This window comes from Pelecanus crispus, chromosome 9, assembly GCF_030463565.1.
Source record: "Pelecanus crispus isolate bPelCri1 chromosome 9, bPelCri1.pri, whole genome shotgun sequence".
NCBI lineage: Eukaryota > Metazoa > Chordata > Aves > Pelecaniformes > Pelecanidae > Pelecanus > Pelecanus crispus.
Genome location: NC_134651.1, coordinates 13916645 through 13936224, shown reverse-complemented (window position 1 = coordinate 13936224; position 19580 = coordinate 13916645). Strand labels below are relative to the sequence as shown.

The window sequence follows — 19580 nt, the reverse complement described above, 5'->3', positions numbered from 1 at the left end:
AGCAACAGCCTCCCAGAGGGGCAAAACCACGCATCCTGCGAGTCACGACGCCAGCCGCGGGGACGTGGGGAAGCAGGAGGAGGCGCGGAGCACGGAAGGGAAAAGAAGGAGCAAAGGCTGCTGCCGCGCTTTAAATCACCCCGGGGGCAATTTAAATTTCACGACGTAATTCACAAAATCCCTGCAGCCCCGGGGCGAGCCGCGGAGCGGGGATGCTCCGAGCGGCGCCCGGACGGTGCTTGCGTGTACACGCCCCCCCCCATGCACCGCGCTGCGGGGCGGGGGCCGGGGCCGGGGCCTGGCGGGCGGGGCGGGCCGGGCCGGGCCGGGCCGGCGGCGCGGGGCCCTTTAAGAGGTGCCGGCGGCGCGGGAGGGCGGCACAGGGCCGGGCGTGCAGGGAGCCGTGCCGCGGCCCCGCCACCGCCTAGGGCAGAGCCGCAGCGGAGCCCATCGCAGCGGCCCCCGGACCCCGCTGCACCGAGATCCCTTGCACGGATCCCCGGGCTCTGCCCGCCCCACTGCACGGACCCCCGGACCCCACTACACCGAGATCCACTGCACGGTGCCCGGCTCCCGTCGCACGGACCCCCGGACCCTATCGCACCGAGATCCACTGCACGGTGCCCGGCTCCCGTCGCACGGACCCCCGGACCCTATCGCACCGAGATCCACTGCACGGTGCCCGGCTCCCGTCGCACGGACCCCCGGACCCCACTACACCGAGATCCCTTGCACGGTGCCCGGCTCCCGTCGCACGGACCCCCGGACCCCACTACACCGAGATCCACTGCACGGTGCCCGGCTCCCGTCGCACGGACCCCCGGACCCTATCGCACCGAGATCCCTTGCACGGTGCCCGGCTCCCGTCGCACGGACCCCCGGACCCCACTACGCCGAGATCCCTTGCACGGTGCCCGGCTCCCGTCGCACGGACCCCCGGACCCCACCGCGGTGGACCCCCGGGCCCCCCCGCACGGCCCCCTATTGCAGCCCGACCTCCGGACCCCGTCGCACCGAGCCCCACTACCCGGCGCCCCCCCCCCCCCTCCACTGGGCGGACCCCGGCGCCGCACCGGGCCCCATCGCCCGCACCGCCGGTACGGCGGGCATGGCAGCCGGGAGCCGGCCCTGGGCGGCACTGCTGCTGCTGCCGCTGCTGCTGCCGGCGGCGTGCCGGGCGGGCGGCGGGTGCGCGGGGGAGGGCGGCCCGCTGGAGCCCTTCGACGCGCTGTACGCCAGCGGCGTGGAGGCGTACTACGGCGGCGACTTCGCGGGCGCGGCGCGGTGCCTGGAGCGGGCGCTGCGCAGCCGGCGGGAGCTGCGGGCCGCGCGGTTGCGGTGCCGGCGGCGCTGCCGCGGGCAGGTGCGGCTGGCGGCGCCGGGCCCGGGCGCCGGCGGTGACCTGCCCTTCTTCGGCTCGGTGCTGCGGCGCGCCGGCTGCGTGCGGCGCTGCGAGGAGCCGCGCCTGGGAGCCGCCTCCCGCCACCGCGCCGCCGAGGAGGTGCGCGCCGACTTCCAGCGCAGGGTGCCCTACAGCTACCTGCAGCGCGCCTACATCCAGGTAGGCACCGCCCGCCCCCCCGGGCAGCGCTCCCCCCCGCCCCGTCCCTCCCAGCCGCCCCCCTCCAAAAGGCTATCTTCCATCCTCCCAAAACGCCCCAGGTGCGGTCCCCCCCCTTCCGTCCCTCCCAGCCGCCCAGGTACGGTGTCTTCCCCCCGCTTCTCAGCGCTGGGTACGGCCAGCGGCCACGGCCTCTTCCCGACGCGGAGCATCCTGGATGGCAGCTCGGACTCTGTCCAGCCTTGCCTTACCTGTGCTGCTCCTGTTTCGTTTTCTGTTTTGGGGGAGTGATGGTTTTGTTTGTCTTTTGGCGTAACACAGTGTCATTCTGAAAATGGTCTGTCTTCCGTGGACAGTTCGCAGAGAAAAGCCCCCAGAGCCTCTCCCCCCGCCCAGTAACACCCCGATGCCTTCTGCCAGAGTTGTTTCCCTTTCAGACAAACTGAACTGATGCTGTGTTCCAGGAGCTGGCAGTGTGTGCAAAGCTGGGAGGTATATAACCCCTGCTACTGGTATCTGATGGTCTTTGTCCTGTTGTGTGATACGGGATACTTTGCATAACACTGTCCAGTCAGTATTTAGCAGCCGCTGACATCTTGAGTATCATCCTCTTATCCCAGTAACTTCTGCCTTGTAGCCGTTACCTTCCCTGAGTAAATTGATGTTATTCTTTGAATTTCCTTGCCAAAAAGAAGAAGAAAAACTCACCACACACCAAAAAAAACCCCAACACACACAAAAAAAACCCCAAAACACAACCCATGCCAGGACAGTTAATGGTATTTTTCTTTTAGTTCAAGACTTGTGTTCTGTCAAGCCAGGTACCTGTAGTAAGTCTTCCTGTTCATGCCTAGTAAGGACAGGAACTGTGGGAATTTTATTTCATGCCAAGCTGAATGTTTAAAACATTTCTGGAACATTTCCCTCTGGATTTCTGCTTTATTTGAGTACATTCATAACCTTTTAGTTGCTATAGGCAACTTAATAGGTGAAGACCTGCACAGCGGAGCATGGGGAGGTGATTCTGCTGAGATCCATTTCCAGTTGGAGAAGCAAACATCTGTCTTAGGCAGTGCCAGTGCTTACACAGCAGCAGCAGCAGGAGGCAAAATCAGCTACTGCGTTTTAAAACCTTTTGGAAAATCATAGCTATGTTGCTTTTTCTATACTTCCTCTTATGTTATTGCTTTAATGCCATTTTTACTAGTCAGGGACTAGAACTGCATTGGCTTAAACTCTAGTGTCCGTGTGCTGCATTGAGTTCCTGAAAGAAATCCTGGGAGTGAACTGGGACTATAATTTGGCTCATATGCAATCCCAGTGAAGCTGGCAGAATTTTCCTGTGGTCCTTACCCTTAAAGGTGCTCTGTCTAATGTCACCGTCTGTGGGAAGTGACACTAAATGTGCCATGCTAAAAAATTAAGTGATTTCTTCTTCTGAATTCAAAGCCTCTCCCAGAGTCACAAAGGTTTGCTCACATCAAGCTCATTGAAGAACTTTCCTTGGAATTAGGGAATGGGTTTTTGTCTCCCATTCCAGTGAAATCGATGTACAAAAATCCAGATGATTTGGGAAAATATGGTCTATTCTCCCATTTCTGCTTCTGCTGGGTCTGAGGTTTTTATTTTCCTCATTTAAAAATACATTGTAAACTTATCAAAGCAGTGTGGTGAAAACAGTTTTTTGTTACATGTGACTCATGTTAGTTTGCTTTTGCAACGTCTAGAGATTTTATATTCATGCTAACACTTTGATTTTGCTGCTCTCTGATGGAGTAGCGGATGTTCTTGCTATCTGCATGGATGCCCAGGTTTTGGGCACTGTACCCAAGGGAAGGTACTCTTTGAATAGAGCTGTTTATGTTTTTAATACCTTTTGCTTTAACCCTTTTGGATGCTCTTGGGTTTTGTAAGCAGCGCTCTGATGAGCTTTGTTCTGCAGAGCAACCTGTAGTAGTTTGTCCACATCCTCACCCTGCTGCCGCCTGTGCGTGAGCTCTGTTCCCAGGGTTGCTCTTTTGATCCAGCTCAAAGTGTCTGCACGCGGAAGAAAATGCCCTGCATCGGGTTTGCCTGCGCTTGCACAAAACACGAGGTCTAATGTCTAGCACTTACATACGCTCGGATGTGAACCATCCCTTCGTGCCAAGGCTGAGTGCCAAGGCTTTGGCATGTTCCCTGAGGGTTGGGATGCATCGGCACGCGCACCCTCCAGGGAGACCTTGGCTGCAGCATCTGCTTGGCTTTTCATCTGAGAAGGGGAAGCTGCAAAGTGGGGCTTGTGCAGAACCCCCCAGCCTTGCTGTCGGTGCGTGGGCAGGCTGCACGGCCCCAGGGGTGGCTGTTTGACCCCCCTGTTTTGCTCCTTGAAACCCGAAAGGAAATGAGATGAGGTCAAACATCCTGCTGTGGATCATGTTCGGCCCTTCCCTGGGCTGCGTCGGGAGGCCTGGATGGTGGGCACTTGCGTGGGGTGCCAGGCTGGACAGGCTGCAGAGGTTGGTGGCATTTGTGGTTTGAGAGAGGAGGAGCAGCCTGGAACGTGCTTCCCACCTCCCACTCCTGCTGACCTCGTGCTTGTTTGTTTCTCAGGAGGGGAGAAACGCATCCCTTCAGGAGGGAGTGACAAAGCAAGGAATAGATTAAAAAAAATCGAAGGGTTTGGCTCTTGTGCAGTGCTTTGAAAAATGGTGCTGCATAAACATGAGCTAATCCTTGCAACACTCCTGTGGGGTATGAAAAGCAAAGGCTTTTAATCCTGCTGGACAGATGCACAGGCCAAATGTTGACCAGCACCTTGTGTGCCTTTGCCGCTTTTGGAGCAGCGGAGCCACCCCGTGTGCCCTGGGGCCAGGCTGGGGTCTGCCTATGCCTCTGGTTTCCCACTGCAGAGCAAGCACCAGCACAGTGTGACCCAGTTGTGGCGACATGAATTAGTCTCTGCAGTGAAATGGTGGAAAACTGATATTAGAATTGGAGGTTTGGGAGTTTCTTTGCTGCATACTGGACCATAGCAGTGGCTGCCCGGGGCTGCGTTGCTCCTGCTTCTGAGCAGATGCTCAAGATTCTCCTTCACAGAGCACAGCAGAGGTGCACGAAGGTGGTGATGGGGTTAGGTTAAATGCCGACGGTATCCCTCTGTAAGAACATGTCCCATCAGCCTCTAAATCCATGTCATGCTATCAGTTCCCTAAATTATTTCCTAATTTTATTTTTTTCTCTGTACTTTTCAGAGATAGAAACAGTGGTCTTCTGAAGACCACTGTTCTGTTTCACAGATGCAATCAGAGTCTTTTTGGTGACTCTAGCATGATGTGAGGGGAGACTGTGGTGCACTGCAGGACATGGGACAGCTTGTGCATTCAGCTGAAGGTTTCTGTGGACTTTGGTCTCTGGATCAGGCCTCTGAGGTTGACTGCAGCCTCTACAGTGACTGTAGACAAATTGCTTTGAACAAGCAGCCCAAGTCCAAATGCCTTGCAAGTCTTCTTTGCAGCTTCCAAATATGTATTGTAGCAGGAAGACTCCTCCTTTTCCTAGGATAGCTGATGTTTTCAGGTAATTTAGAAATATACTGGGTACAGCTAGCTGAGGCAGTTAGAGAGGGATCGGTTTTGAGAAGATGTGGAAACACAGAAGGTGATGAGAACCTTCTGTGAGGTTAGTGATGAGGACAAGAAGGAGATTTAACTCTTGTAGTGCATGTAGTGGGCTCTCCAGCCTGCAGAGAAGAGGTCCTTTGGTGGGTTTCTGATGTCATGTCACATGGGCAGACGAGCAGTTTGCCTTATGCTGGTGGCTCTCCGCTGTGTGCTGGCTGCTTGGTCTTTGTCAGTGAAATACCCTCTAGGCTCGGCAGGTGGGTGTGGGTCTTTGCCATCTTAAATATTTTATTAATCACATCCTCATCTCTTTGCTGCCTTAGTCATCTTGTTTCTGTTAAAACCTAGCCTGCAGGCCATGATGTTTCTAACCCACCCTTTTTGGGGGTTTTCTAGCTCTGAGAGCTAGTGGAGAAGGAGAAAACTATATACGCTATGCAAGCGTTTGCTGGCTGCGAGCTGCTGACTCAGTAGCCGTGTTGGAGCTTGCTGCGGATGGTCTGCCACGGAACCCTGTGACAGAGCATCGCTTCCAGTTCTGGTGTTGACTCCTGCAAGTCAGCCTGGTCCAAAAATAATAATATTTTTCTGGTCATACAAACTTTATACGAGCAGCTTAATCTTTCTAGTGGTCTTGTTTGGGGAGAACACTGACTTTGTGCTGTTATCTTCTCTGCTGGGTCTTCCATGCTGCAGCTGATGGGGCAGCGCTGGAGGCACTGCTGGGAGCGTGTCCTTGCATTGCACTGTGCTCTCCTGCCCACTCATGCCACCAGGATTGCTGAAATGCAATACAGACGCAATGATAACTTGATAAAAGACCACAGGAGAGAAAAAAACTGAAACAGAGCAGGGAGCCCACACTTGCAGAAGCCTTTGTGATACAGATTATTGCCCTATTCCAGTTCTGCCTTTGAAAACTCCCTATTTATGGGAATCCAAACTCAAGGGAGGAGACTTGTGTATATAAAACCAGGCCTCTAACCACTCCAGGCTGGTCGTTCTGTCTTGTGTCAGTGCTTATGTGAGCTTTATCACCGGCCATGCTTGGGCATCTGTCTCTGAGCGCCTGTAGCAAGCCTCAGGATTGTTGAAGACTAACTCTGAAACTTAGCTAACATCGTATCAGGCCAAGATGTTTTTGTAAGCTGGCAAGTAAAGGACACTTAACCATCCCTAATCAGCAGCAAACATTCAGTATCCTTTAATCAAAGACATCCTGGGGCAACTAGACCTTGAAGAAGTACTGACAACCTGATAAAAGGGAACATCCTACCCCAGCAGGTGCGAGAAAAACTGGACGATTGCTGAATAACAGTAACTGGGGGACAGGTAATTATGGCAGGGGGAGATCACGACCACTGACTCAATTTAGGACTGAAAGGATTTGGCCCCCTACCCATAAGGGGCATGCATGCTAATTTACATAGCAAGCAAGGCTAATTAGAATATAGTTGACCAAGAGCAGATAGGATGGTAATTACTAACCAATCATCGTAAAAAGAACGATTACTAACTCTGTAAGTTTTGTGTATAAATAAGGCACAGAAAGTCTTCTGCGGTGTGCTAGCTTTGTGGAATTACCACCTAGCACCCATCCTTGTGCAGAAATGAAAAAAGATCGATATCTCAACTCAGTGTGTGGATTGGATTGTTGCACACCAGGTAATGAACTCCCTTTGTGAGACAACAGGATGGTTCTTAAGACATCTCCACCAAATTCTTTCCACCTCGAGTAACTACTTGCTGCTGCCCATCTCTGCGCTGTTGCACTGGGCCAGAGTCTTTTGTTTCCTTGACAGACATCTGGATTACCTACCTAGGGATCACGGAGTAACTCTGGATTCACACCAGTGTAGTTGCTTTGAGAATTTGGTTTGTTTCACTCAAGGGTTGATACTTTCCATGAACGTTTTGTTCCGTTTTCCTTTATGCTGTAATGCTGCATGGGCTTAAGTGGATAGTAGTGTCCTGTCCTGGGGTGAACCGCAGCCTTTGCGGGAACGGTGGTGATTTCACTTACAGCGTCTCATGGGTAGTGACACAGAATAATGTGCAAAATCACACTAATAGAAAGTCTTTGTGGGAGCCTACTGAGGCCATTTCTCACCACAGCCACCACCTGTCCTGTGAGGTCTGCCCCATCAGTTGGTCTTGTTTTCGTAGGATTTATGAGAGACATCCCATATAGTAGAACTGTCAGATAATCATTATTATTTGGATTATTACTACTAACAGTGTTTATTTATCCTTAATCTTGAGAACTGATATTACTCAGATACTGGATAAATAAATAGATCCCAGAACTAATGTCTTGGAATGTCTCTTTGTTTAGATTTTCTGAGAGAGCATTCCTAGTCTTCACCAGAGATTAAATGTTAGTGCTCAGAAAGTTAAAATTACATAGAAAAAAATAAACTCAGTTTATGGGATGGAAAACTCTGAGTCTTGATGGCTGGGTCAGTGTCCTGGGTTTAGGACAGGACTAAATATCTTGCCCTAAACCCAGGACACTGACCCAACTGCCGCTGCCCATGTTCTTGCTGACCACTTCAACTGTAATGTTTCTGAAAATGTTTCATTTTGAGTTGAAAGTATTATCGGAGAGGGAAAGAGGTGACCCAGTGGTTCAATACTGACACTAGCAAATGCACATGTTTTTGTGGTGAAAGTGAGCTAGCAGTTGAAACCAGTGTACCAAGAATTACACTGGACTCCCTCACTGTCTTCACAGGAAACTCAGTCTTGACTTTTTGGGCTTGACTCTGGGCTGGTGCTGTACTAAAAGTTTAGACTAGATGGTTGTAGTGACTCTGCTGGGTTTTGGGGTGGGTTGTTTTTTTTTTTTTTGTTTGGTTTGGTTTGTTTTTTTTCAATAGAGCAAATCCAAAAGCAAAACTATGGTGTTTGCAGATTTCCACATCATTTCAACTGATAGTAAATTAGCACAGCCCTGCTCAGCACTGCTGCAAATCAGGACACAAGCAGTTAGCACAAACTAGTCTTAGACCCGCTAAGCTAATTTCATACGGGCTAGTAATCAGCCATTTGATGGCTATGGCTACTTTTTTTGTCTTGCCAGATTCCTCTTTCTCACCTCATAGCTATGCAGTCATGCCAGGGCTCCAAAATATACTGGCGGCAGTTCCCAGCCTGCAAAATTTCACATCTTTTGGAGAAAAAAAGGTAAGCCTGGATTCCTCTTATTTCTTGGCAATCCCTGGTGCCGTGGCTGGAGAAGATAGTACTGTGACTCACAGGATTTCAATGGATCTTTTGAGGTCTTGATCTAAAGGCATCCCAATGCATGAACTAGGTTAACATCCCAACTCGGGAAAAACTGGGTACCGATAGTGCAGGAGAGCCCACTGGCTTTGGAGAACAGACTCCTGCTGCTGTGCTGTAACCTGGGAACCTGCCCCTTCCCTGTTCTTTTATCTCCTTAGTTTCCTGTGGTTTTTTGCACCTTGCTCATCACTCATCTCATGACAGCTTTCTCCACTGGCTGCTCCTTGGCAGAGCCTTTCTGCTGAACTGCCCTGTCCATGTGCTGGGTTGCACTGGGATTTGTTAAATGGCTTTTTGCGCTGCCTGTTAATTCTCATCCATATGTCCTAGCGAGCTCTGCTTTGGCTTCTGCCGAGTCCTTTTGTTGTCCTTGGCCACAGGAATAACTAATGGCAGTTGATAATGAACTGCATGTGAATGAGCAATGCAATTTAGCCCTGCTTAGCAAACTTATGACCAGTACTCACTAGCTGTGCCTGAGGTTTTGACAAGGATTATTCCCATTTCCTCATACAACTGGTGATTTCATCGTGGATGGCGTGTGCAGTAATGATAAACCATCGTGTCAGTAACCGAGCCATTTGCTGCCAACCTCCTGAGCGTTGCAGGAGCCTTGCTAGCAGGACTCAGGGCTCGAGGCAGTGCTTGACATCTGGAGCAAGGGATTCAGGGGTTATTTATCTTAGCTTTTTGCTTTGGAGGTGGTATGAATTAGTCATTGTGATTGGGTTTGTTCCTGAGGAGTGGGGACTCCTGTACTCTGCACATGGCATATTTCCATGTGTGTAGTCTGGTCTGAGGTCGGGCTGAGTTTGGATACATTGATGTGAACCCGGGGTGACCCAGGTGAGGGCTGTGGAGTTTCTCTGCCTTTACACTGGTGAAGCTGAGATCAGGATTTGGCCTGTGCTTTTTAACAGTAACCAATGGCAGGAAGGAGGGTGCAAAGTAGCCTGGATGCTTTTGTTCCCAGCCAATGTATCGGCAATAAGGTATTGACATTTTTATTTCTTGGCCGTGAGCTGGTGATGACTAATGAAGGCAGGGGGTCTGCCTGTGTGTGGGTTCAGGCAGCAAAGAGCTGTTCCTTGTCAGCCTGTGCATCCCAACCAGTCCTCCTCCTTTCCATGACAACTGGTCAGTTAAACAGACCCTCCAGAGCTGACGTCAAGGGTCAGGGATTTGGCCACCGAATAATTACAGCAACAAAAATAGCATCCCTCCCCACCCCTTCCTTCCCACATGCTGCTGCTGAATCCCGGCTCGTAAATGTCCTTTTTTACCTTTCTTGGATGGGAAGCAAAGCCCACATGTATTAGCTGGAACATATGGCAGAGTTTGGCTGCAGCCCATCGGTTGTGAAGACCAAATACTCGCCTGTAGCTTCTTGTTCACTTAAAAAAAAAAAAAAAAGAAAAAAAAAAAAAGAAAAACACGTTCTTTCAGGATTGGATGAAAGGCTGAGTCTGTGCGCCTGCTGAGATGGGAAGCAGATAGGGTGCGGGACAGCACGCTGACCATGCTGTCACACCGAGGAAGGGGTCCCCTCACAGCACGGAGGTGACAGGCTGCCCCTGGAGAGGTGGTCTGGTGGCAGCTGCCACCGCCCTCCGCTCCCTGCCCTGATGCTGGTTCTCAGGTCAGGCAGAGTTTGCAGACGGGCTGCTTGGGACAGTGTCATTAGCACCAGGGGTGCAGGGCAGCCGGGAGGTTTTAAATGTGGGGTAGCCATGGGCAGGAGAAATTTCTGTCTTTGAGCGCTAAAGGTTTTAGTAAAGGTGGGGAGAAGATCTGGGAGGTGGCAGAAAATACGTGAAGGAGCAGAATAGGAAGTGACATTGTCAGAAATGGACTGTCTGCACCACCAAAACGTACCTCTGTCCCCAGAGTTTCATGCCAAGGCACTAGTATCAGATTTGTGCAGTGAACAGTTTCCTTGAACGTGCTGAATGACAGGGGCTCCTATGGGAGATGCGTTCAGTGCTCAAAACCTGGGATTTAGGTCCAAAGCCAAGCTCCCATTTGCGCCTTTAAAAAAGTCTTGTTTCCACTACGGCAAATTGCATACTTAGGGTATGGAGTTAAAATTTGGTAGCAGATCAGAAGCATGTTTTGGGGATGCTGTTGGTTCCAGGGAGCAGTGCGAGGTGCTCTGCTGCTTCTCTCCCATCACCGAGTTTGTTCGGGGCGATACCATGCTGTGTGCAGTTGCTCTCTGGCATGTGCGTGTCCGAGCTCTTTGTAGCGTTGTGAGTGCGGGTACTACAGCACAGAGCTGGTGTAAGTGGGGCTGGACACGACACGGCCATCAGGAATAGCTGTGGCTGCAATAAATGGCACTTGATGCTAACGTGGCTGCTTGCTGACCCACACAAGCCTGGTGGGTTTCTACCCTGGCAGAGCCAAACCTTTGCTTGCCACCTTCCCAAGTGGCATCGCTCCTTTCTTTGCATAGAGACACTTTGCCAGGTCCTCTGCTCCTCTTTGGTGCAAAGCCACCCGGGGTCTTGCATGTGCTCCTCTCCCTCCCAGCACATGGGGATTTTGCAACGGAATTTAAACAAAAAAAAAAAATCAGAAAAATCGCAAAAAATGGTTGTTAGGCACCAACATGCTGCTTTTCACTATGTTTTTTTCCAAACCAGCTGCAGTGGTGGCCTTGATCTCACATCGTGTCCCTGTAGAAAGGTGAGCCTGAGGCCGTGCTGTGTCCTGTCAAGGTTACAGGCAGGAGCACTTGAATCTGGAGGGCCTTCTGCCTGCAGCTTTGCTGCAACAACCAAGGGTGGGCAAATCCTGCATGAGAGTACTGCAGGTAGGGCACTGCATAAACCCACAACTCTTTGAGGTCAGGGCTGGACTCCCGAGGGTGTGATGGGGAGATGTACTGAAGTTCATAGCCCAGGGCTGTGGGTGCAACTTCTTTTGAAGATGGAGCCAGTCGTATCCCTTCCCAGAAAAGATCAGTGTGGTACAGAGAGAAAGAGCTTGGAAAATATCCTTCATAATATTTGCTGAAGGTGTTGCTGTGACTGCCCAGGGACTGAAGCAGAGTCTGTTGGTTCCCTTGCTTAAGAAAGCTCTGTTTTTAAAGTGTTTTTTGCCAAGGCACTGCCTGTTCTAAGGCTTAAATTTATTCTGGGGCATCCACGTCCTGAGTTACTCTGTCTCTTTGGAAGCAGATGAGAAACTGCAAAGTTTCATTGAAGTAGTCTGAAAGAAAGAACACTGACTTGCGGTACGTTGCACTGCACTGCTGCTGGAAAACAATTCCCTGTCCAGGGCTGCCAGCCTCACACAAAGTATCTGTGATTGAGGAAAATATTTTAGTGATGGGGAGGAAAATGCGTTGTGTCTTGTCCCCATTTTTGTTTCTTACAGAGCTGTGTGATAAGTAGATTTTGTTATGCACTGGTATTCCTGAGATGCTTCATTGAACAAAACATTTAATTCTGTCCTTGAGAATCTTTCTAGGGATAATCTTGGAGATGTGTAGGTAGGTGATAAGGGATTGGTTTTCTTTAAGGTCTCTATTAAATATAATTCTGTTTTAAGGAAGCTAGAATTAGTTAAAACCCATTATTTTCAGAGAGTTCACCTCACCCATGTCCCTTTCAGGTGTGTTGCAAAGCATCCTATCTGCCAGGACTGCTGGTCTCTGTGTCGCAGCGGCTGAGAATGGACAGGAGTTGTTTCACATGTGGGCAGCTGTCGTGGTTTAGCCCCAGCCAGCAGCTAAGCACCACGCAGCCGCTCGCTCACTCCCCCTGCCCCGATGGGACGGGGGAGAGAATCGGAGGAGTAAGAGCAAGAAACACTCCTGGGTTGGGATAAGAACAGTTTAATGATTGAAATAAAGTAAAATAGTGATGATAATAATAACAATATAATAATGGTAATAATAATAATAATACACAAAGCAGGTGATGCACAATGCAATTGCTCACCACCCGCCGACTGATACCCAGACAGTTCCCAAGCAGCGATCGCTGCTCCCCGGCCAATCCCCCCCAGTTTCTATACTGAGCATGACGTCATATGGTATGGAATAGCCCTTGGGTCAGTTTGGATCAACTATTCTGGCTGTGCCCCCTCCCAGTTTCTTGTGCACCTGGCAGAGCATGGGAAGCTGAAAAGTCCTTGACTAGTGTAAGCAGTACTTAACAACAATTAAAACATCAGTGTGTTATCAACATTGTTCTCCTCCTAAATCCAAAACACAGCACTATGCCTGCTATTAGGAAGAAAATTAACTCTATGCCAGCCAAAACCAGGACAGCAGCACTGATTGTGGGGAAGTGTTTGCAGACTGTAAAACAAGAGTTGTGAGATGCTCTGATCTCCAGGGGTGGGTGAGGGAAGGCCGTTTGTTTAGAGGGGACTCATGTCGCTTTTGGGAAGGGCTTTTATTGCTTGATGGTGTTCCCGAGTCCTGCTGATCTCTCCTGCTGAGAGCAGGAGGTTGGGGCAGGGTTTGCTGCAACTCGAGCGAGTGGTGCTGGTGCATCTTGTGCTATGAATTACTGTGGCGCAGAGTCAGCAGGCTGTGCATAGGCACTTCGGGGTGCTGCAGTGACTGCAAATCCCCATTGTGGGCTGCTGGGGAAGCTGATATGCAGCCTCTCAGGACTGCTCCAGCACTCCCACCCCTGGGGCAGGCAGAGGGTACCCATTTCACACAGCTCTGTGCAGCCGTGAGGCTGGTCGTCATGGTGCAGAAGGGGTTAAGTCCCCCCAGGTTGTCTCCAAATGGGCCCAGCTGGGAGATGAATGGGCCAAAATACAGCCCCCAGCACCAGCATCACTGGCATGGGTGTGGACCAGGGCACCTGACGGCAAGCACAGCTTTCTGACAGAAAGAGTTGAATTGTTCTCATGTTTGGTCACTTCTGTTCCCTTTGCTTTAAAATACTAATGTCTCTTGGCAGCTGCTGCTTCCCCTCATCCCTTGGTTGGCAGTCTCACTCCATTACCTTTAACATAAGCATTGCATCCTGGTGTCCAGATGCTGGTGGCTCTGCTGCTTCTCCGGAGGCGGCTCTCCGGGGTCAGTTGCGGACTCGCTGGCTGTGACTGCCTGTTCAGGTTTGTCTCTTCCTCCAGCCAGCCACCTTGGCTCACTAGGGTACTGCTAATAAAACTTGATTTCAGACTGGATCCTTTTATAAGGCAGGCAAATAGCGAATAAAACAGCAGTGCGCTGCTTTAGGAAGCAGAGTTCACTCAGCGGCTGTCAACTGTGTGTCTCTTCTGTACAGCCCAGGCTGTGCTGCAAGCTTCTGGTAGCTCTCTGCAAGCGTGTTCTGTGTGTTGTAAGGATGCAAAGGACATCCTCAGGCTCCCACCCCTCTTTGCATCAGGTGGTCAGCTCCAGCAGTGCCTCTCCAAATTGCTTGCATCTGAGCTGCCCATGCATCCTGTGGTCCCCTCCGCCTGGCTGGTGTCTGCCGACCAGCAGTGCCGTGTTTTATCCGTGTGTGCATCCACTAGGCACTTATTCAGCTCTAGGCAGCTAACTGTTTGCCGCAGAGCTCCTTCCCCAGGTAATGTCCATGCCTGGCCCGTAGCCTTCAGTTGGTTACAGCTGAAGCCTGGCTTGGGCAGGCTTCATGCAGCACTTTTGCCTGCATGGGGGAGCTGAAGGTGTTGCACCCCTGGCTCCCATCAGCATGATCCTCGTGCTCTCCTGCCACTTCTGTTTCTGTAGTGCTTTCCCAGCCATCCTTCCTGCTGCTGGGGGTTGCTCTCTGCCACCCAAACTGGCTGAATCTTTCTTGCTGTGACCTGAGCATCCCTAGACCTGACTCATCACTGTATAAAGGGGCAGATCCTATACGTACTCAGTGCTTTAATGCTGGATTAGGGTCTCATTCCAGTAGCCTCAATGACTTGGGTGTAACTAAGGCACAACATGTGACATCAGTGCCTGGTTGTTCCCCAGTGCCCGAGTGGGTAGTGCAAGCCTGGATGATGGGAAGGCTGCAGTGAGCAGCGTGAGAGGAGGTGCCTGGGGGAGGCCGCTCTGCAAGGCAGTGGTTTGTAGCAGACAAGGCTTGTAGCTCCCCGCTGCCTGAGATGTGCAGGAGAGTTTCAGTTTTGGCAGCTGGCCGCTCCAGTGTGACAGCTGAAGCTCTGGGAGCTGAACTATTCTATCATTCTGTGATTTTTTGAATGTTCCCAAGCTCAAGACTGAGCTTAAGAAAAAAGATTTTCCCATCTTGGGAGACTCACTCCAGCCTGATTACTGTTTGGGTTTTAGATGTTCAACAAAACAGTCAATGGAAAGCGACTTTTGCGCCATAGCACAAGGCTTCCTGCAGTGGTGTTTGTAACTCCAAATCACTGTTATTTTAATCAGTGAACTTCTGTTTTCCAAATCTATTTTTGGATCCTTGCTGTGAAATGTAGCTAGATTATAGACTCCCAAGTAAACCATTTTTAGCCTCTAATGTTTTTTGAATCAAACCAAACCAGGTAGAGACACCTGAAAAATAATTTGCCTGGACTTTTTCTTTGAAAGTTACAGCACTTAAAGCTGTCACTGACCTGCCAGTAATCAGTGCGCTCAGTTATCTTGGAAAATGCAGTGCAGAAACCATACTGTCCTTCATGATGCTTTTGAGAAGTATTAGATAGGAAAGGTTTGCATGTTTCAGGCTTATTGTTAACATTCCCGTTCCTTTGCTGTTATTTTATGCAGTGGATGTTACAGTTCTGCTCCCAAGTGGAATTGCCAGCAGAGTCAGGCGGTAGAGCCCTGCTCAGAAAGGGCTCCAGGTCCTTAGGGATCTTCTGTGCTGCTCTTTGGGGTTGCTTTGGTATTGCAGCCAGCCTGTGCCGAATAGCAGTGTCCTGCTAAGTAGGATTGACACTTGTGCTCTTGCATGCTCTAGGTGCGCATCATAGGCTCTTCTCATGTGCACAGATATGCATGGAGCTGAGATGACAAACAGGAAAACCCTACTGACGTTTGCCTGTGCTGCACGCCTGAGACAGGAGGGGCTTCTCAGGTGTAAGAGCCAGCAACGCTTGGCCCCGTGAGTAAGGGATTATTTCACTGGGGTAAGAATGTACGCAAGCCTAGAAAGAAGCGTCTTTGGGAAGTGATCAGGATTACTGTGCCAAGGGAAGCAGTCCACTGGTGTAGCTATCAGTGCTTCCAGGTGCAATGGTACAGGTGGGTCAATAGTGTGTTATATGAACCGCTTTGCTGTCCATCTTATTTAAGCTACTTAATGGCAAGTTTGGAGGTTGTCCTCTACTACTGGGGGAGAAGAGCTAAGCCCTGACAGCTGAGCTCTCAACCATATTTAATTTTGCTCTGTTTGCTCTTGGGGCCTAGGTTAGGAAAGGTAGAGTTTGGCGAAAGACAAGGAAGGGAGCAGCTGCTTCTCTTTTCATGGTGTTTCCTATGTGCCAGGAGGACCATCAGGCCTTTTGGAGGTTATCCTTGTAGATTCTCCTGTTGCAAAACTGTAGTAGATATAGGCTGTGCTACACGCTCCCTTTTATGTGCCAGCAAGCTTTGCCCTGTGCTCTTATATACACTTAGTGCTTTAGCAGTCCTGAGCATGGAGAGCTAGATCTGCTTTTACTTAGCATTAGCAGTCATGAAGCAGTGCTCAGCTATCTCTTGTTTCAGAGCCACGATGCTGCTCAGTGCAAGTGGAGACTTTGTCCCGCCAGTGACCAGTGACAACAGAAGGACGTCAGCGCTAGGGAATTTCAGGCAGAGGTATGTACCAATGCTGCTGAAAATAGCAGGGCTTGGAGCCTCCTGAGTTACACACTTTGTTCTTGGTCCATCCTAAGGACAACTGCTCTGACTGCCAGACTGCACTGTAAGTTGGTGATGGATTTAGCAGAGTGTCCTTATAGGTGTCTGGATTTGAAATCTGATGATATTAGCTGTAAAACTTGCAGTTTTATACTGTGTAATGACATACATACAATGTAAAGGTATTTGTCCTTTAATCTGAAAGCACTGAGCTGGAGGTTGTTAGTATAAATGGAAGGGAGTGTGACTGAGCTTATGCAGAAAGACAAAGAGTTAGCTGAGTTGGTACCTATACTTGCTGTGGACTTAGATCAGTTCTAATGGCTTGGGTTGATGCCTGATGACTTTCTAAAGCACAACAACTGCATTGTGCGTTGAACCATGTATTTTGAATCCAGCATGTTGCGTTTTTCATTCCTTGCAGTGCTCAGGTGCAATCTGGCAGACTTCATGCTTATACGTAGCAACTGCCTGATGGTCCCAACTGTGTTTTGTTTGGGAGTGTGTGACCCAGACAAGTGCTGCTGTGGCCAGCAGCAACGGTTTGTGAGGCAGGACAGAAATGTCTGGGTTTGGTCCAGCCCAGCACTCCATGCCCTGATTTGCCCATCTGTGGAATGAGTTTGATGTGCAGTAATGATACACCAGGCATTCGGCATTGTAAGGCATAACTGCCATCACATGTTTGGAGAGTGTCAGATGTGCTGCATGATGTCTGTGCACTGCAACTGAGCTCCGACAGGAATAGCATGCATAAACAGTAGCAGATTAATTAAAGATGTCCTGTACTGCAAGAGAAAAGCCCAGTTATGGAAGTTGTTTGCTCAGAGTCAGTAGTGGCCTGGCTTATTAGCAGAGCATGAGCTAACTGTCCTCTCAGTGGAAGCCAGTCGTACAGCAGTACGGACAGTCACAACAGTCCTGCATGAAAGAGGAGACGTACATGACAGCCATGCAGGTCCAGGACAGGTCAGCTTCACACATGACCGTTTGGTAAAGCTCCTTCGCAGGGAACAGTACAGTGTCTGTGTTTCAGCGGCACAGGACTCCATACAGCAAACATTTGTGGTTAGGTATTCCTTATTACCTTTGCAGAGATCTTTTTGACTTTGGGACCGTCAGTATATTTTATTCCAGATGTTTTTCCCTGAGCTGCTGCTGCTGCTGCTGCTGTTTAAAGGGCCCTCAGAACCTGATGACATCCCTGGGATCTGGGGGAAATCAAGCATCTCAGATGAGTGGGAGCCCTAAATTATTACCAGGCTACAGAATAATGGTTCTCCTTGTTTTGGGCCTTTAAAGCCTGATAGGATCACTGTAGGAAATGTGACTCAAGGGGTTTTTTTGGAGTGGTTCCTGAGTTACAGACACTTTCTGGTTGGGACCTGGACTGAGTCTGGAAAGCCAGCTGCCTTGTCCAAGGGAAACAGCTTTCATTTCACAGAGCAAGACACATCTGGCTGAGGATGAAAGGTGAAGTGGAGGTCCTCAATGTCCTGAACCCAATCCCATCTGTCTGTCACATCACCACACCATGCCATAAATCCCATCCTATCTTCACACCACAGATTCTCCTGGGAATCTGCTCTGCACACCTCTGTGTTTCTTTCTGCTGAACCTCATCAGCAAAACCCCTACAATCAGCACGAGCTAGTGCAAGGAGAGTTAGACCCATCTTCATAGCCCAAACAGCTGTGGGGCTGAGCAGGGCTGACAGCTTGTCCTGTCTCCAGCTCTGCTGCTTGAGGAGAGTTGCCGAGAGTGACTCTCCCTTTGGAGCAAGACTTTTATCTATTTTTCATGTTGCTTTGCTTTAAAAGAAAAAAAAAATCACTGCTGGAAAAATAATTATTTCAACATCCATTGAGAGTTTTTTGGAAAGTCGATATTCTGCTTAATTTCAAATCCATGAAGTGAACTGTAATTTCAGCTGTGGAGCATGTTTCAGTTTGTCTTCCTCCCATGGGAGAGTCAAAAGAGAAATGTAAGTGAGAAAAGTGGGGCAGGGAACAGAAATGGCAGAGGAATTGGGGGAAATGAGTCACAGCGTCAAATGTGCTTGGCAGGCTCCTGTGCCAAACCAGAGGAGGTCATGGGGATGCTGTTGTGTTGTGGGGCACTCACCTGTAGCAAGTTTTGAGGAGGACGAGTAGTGATGGGTTTGGTTTGGTTTGAAAAGAGGAATTTGCATAAAGGTTGGATTTGAACAACTTTGTGCAGAAAACTGGAGCAAGAGTTCATGCTGGGGCTGAAGCAGGCAGGCAGGCTCCGCTGCAGCTGGGAAAGAGGGAGCTGATGGTAATGTCTCAGAGGGTCTCGACCCTGCACAAAACAAATGGCTGTTGTTTGTGTCTTTTAACTTGTCAGGTATCTTGTCTGCATCACAGTTTTGAAGGCTGTGTAGCTTTGCTTCACCCCTGTAAAGCCTGTGTGCCAAGTGTCAGGCAAAGCCAGCACTGTCACATGGGGGATTTGGTCCTTCCCCCAGGAGGGACAGGTCCTCCAGGTAGCCGGAGAGGTTTAACCAGCGTTGCTCCCAGGTAGTGCACGTCAGGTTTTTCCATCACTGAACTATGTCTGAAATTTGGTAATTTTTTTTTTTTTCTAGATCCTGCTAGAAGATTTCATATTTATAATATAACCTTTCTTTTGTAGGGCATTGGTCTTCAGCAGCAAGCATAGACACATTTCTTTTCTGAACTACAGTTACATGTATTGTTACAGAAGAAAATTCGCAACAGAGCTGACTGGTCTTTTGATGGCTCCCAGGTTAGCAATTTGGAGCATCTTAGCCTGTTCATAAACACCCTTTCTACTACAAATTGAGGATTTCCAGGAGCTTTTGGCCTTTGCTTTAGCAAAAGGGATGCACTTACCTGGCATGTGATGCAGTACTCCAAACCCTCCTTTACCTGAGACATGTGTCTTTGTATCCAGTTCCACAAGTGTTAGTATATTAAACTGCTCTGTGATGTCTTCCGCAGAGCTGTGCAGGGAGTCTTGTGGATTTGGGAGGTCTCAGAGCTTGCTTGTCCCTACGCACTCATGTCCACTCATGGGCGCAGAGCTTTAGGAAAGAAGACAGCAGTTGTATTCCTTGAATCCTTCAGAGTTCCCCACTGGAAGAAAACTTGGCAAAAATATGGCATCCTGAATTTCTAAATGTTTGCTTCTTTGTTCACATTTGCTCATATCCCCAGAGAAATGAGGTCATTTATTTGATTTGCCCTGCTGCTTCACACTCCTACTTATGAATGGTAGGGAACAAGACTGGGAGTATGAATAGCCTGGCCGCATGTGGTTTTGAAAGACGTGTTTGCTTGCACATTAGTGTCCAAATAGAGTAGCTGGC

The 19580-nt window shown here is 49.8% G+C and overlaps 1 protein-coding gene across 1 annotated transcript in view; it reads left to right on the top strand.

The window, feature by feature from the left end:
* Positions 1–1108: 1108 nt before the first annotated feature.
* P3H2 (prolyl 3-hydroxylase 2) overlaps positions 1109–19580 on the top strand; it is a 74939-nt gene continuing 56467 nt past the window's right edge. Inside the window, exon 1 of the mRNA XM_075716555.1 lies at positions 1109–1561. Coding sequence (XP_075572670.1) covers positions 1109–1561 — 453 coding nt within the window. The remainder of the gene's footprint in view (positions 1562–19580) is intronic.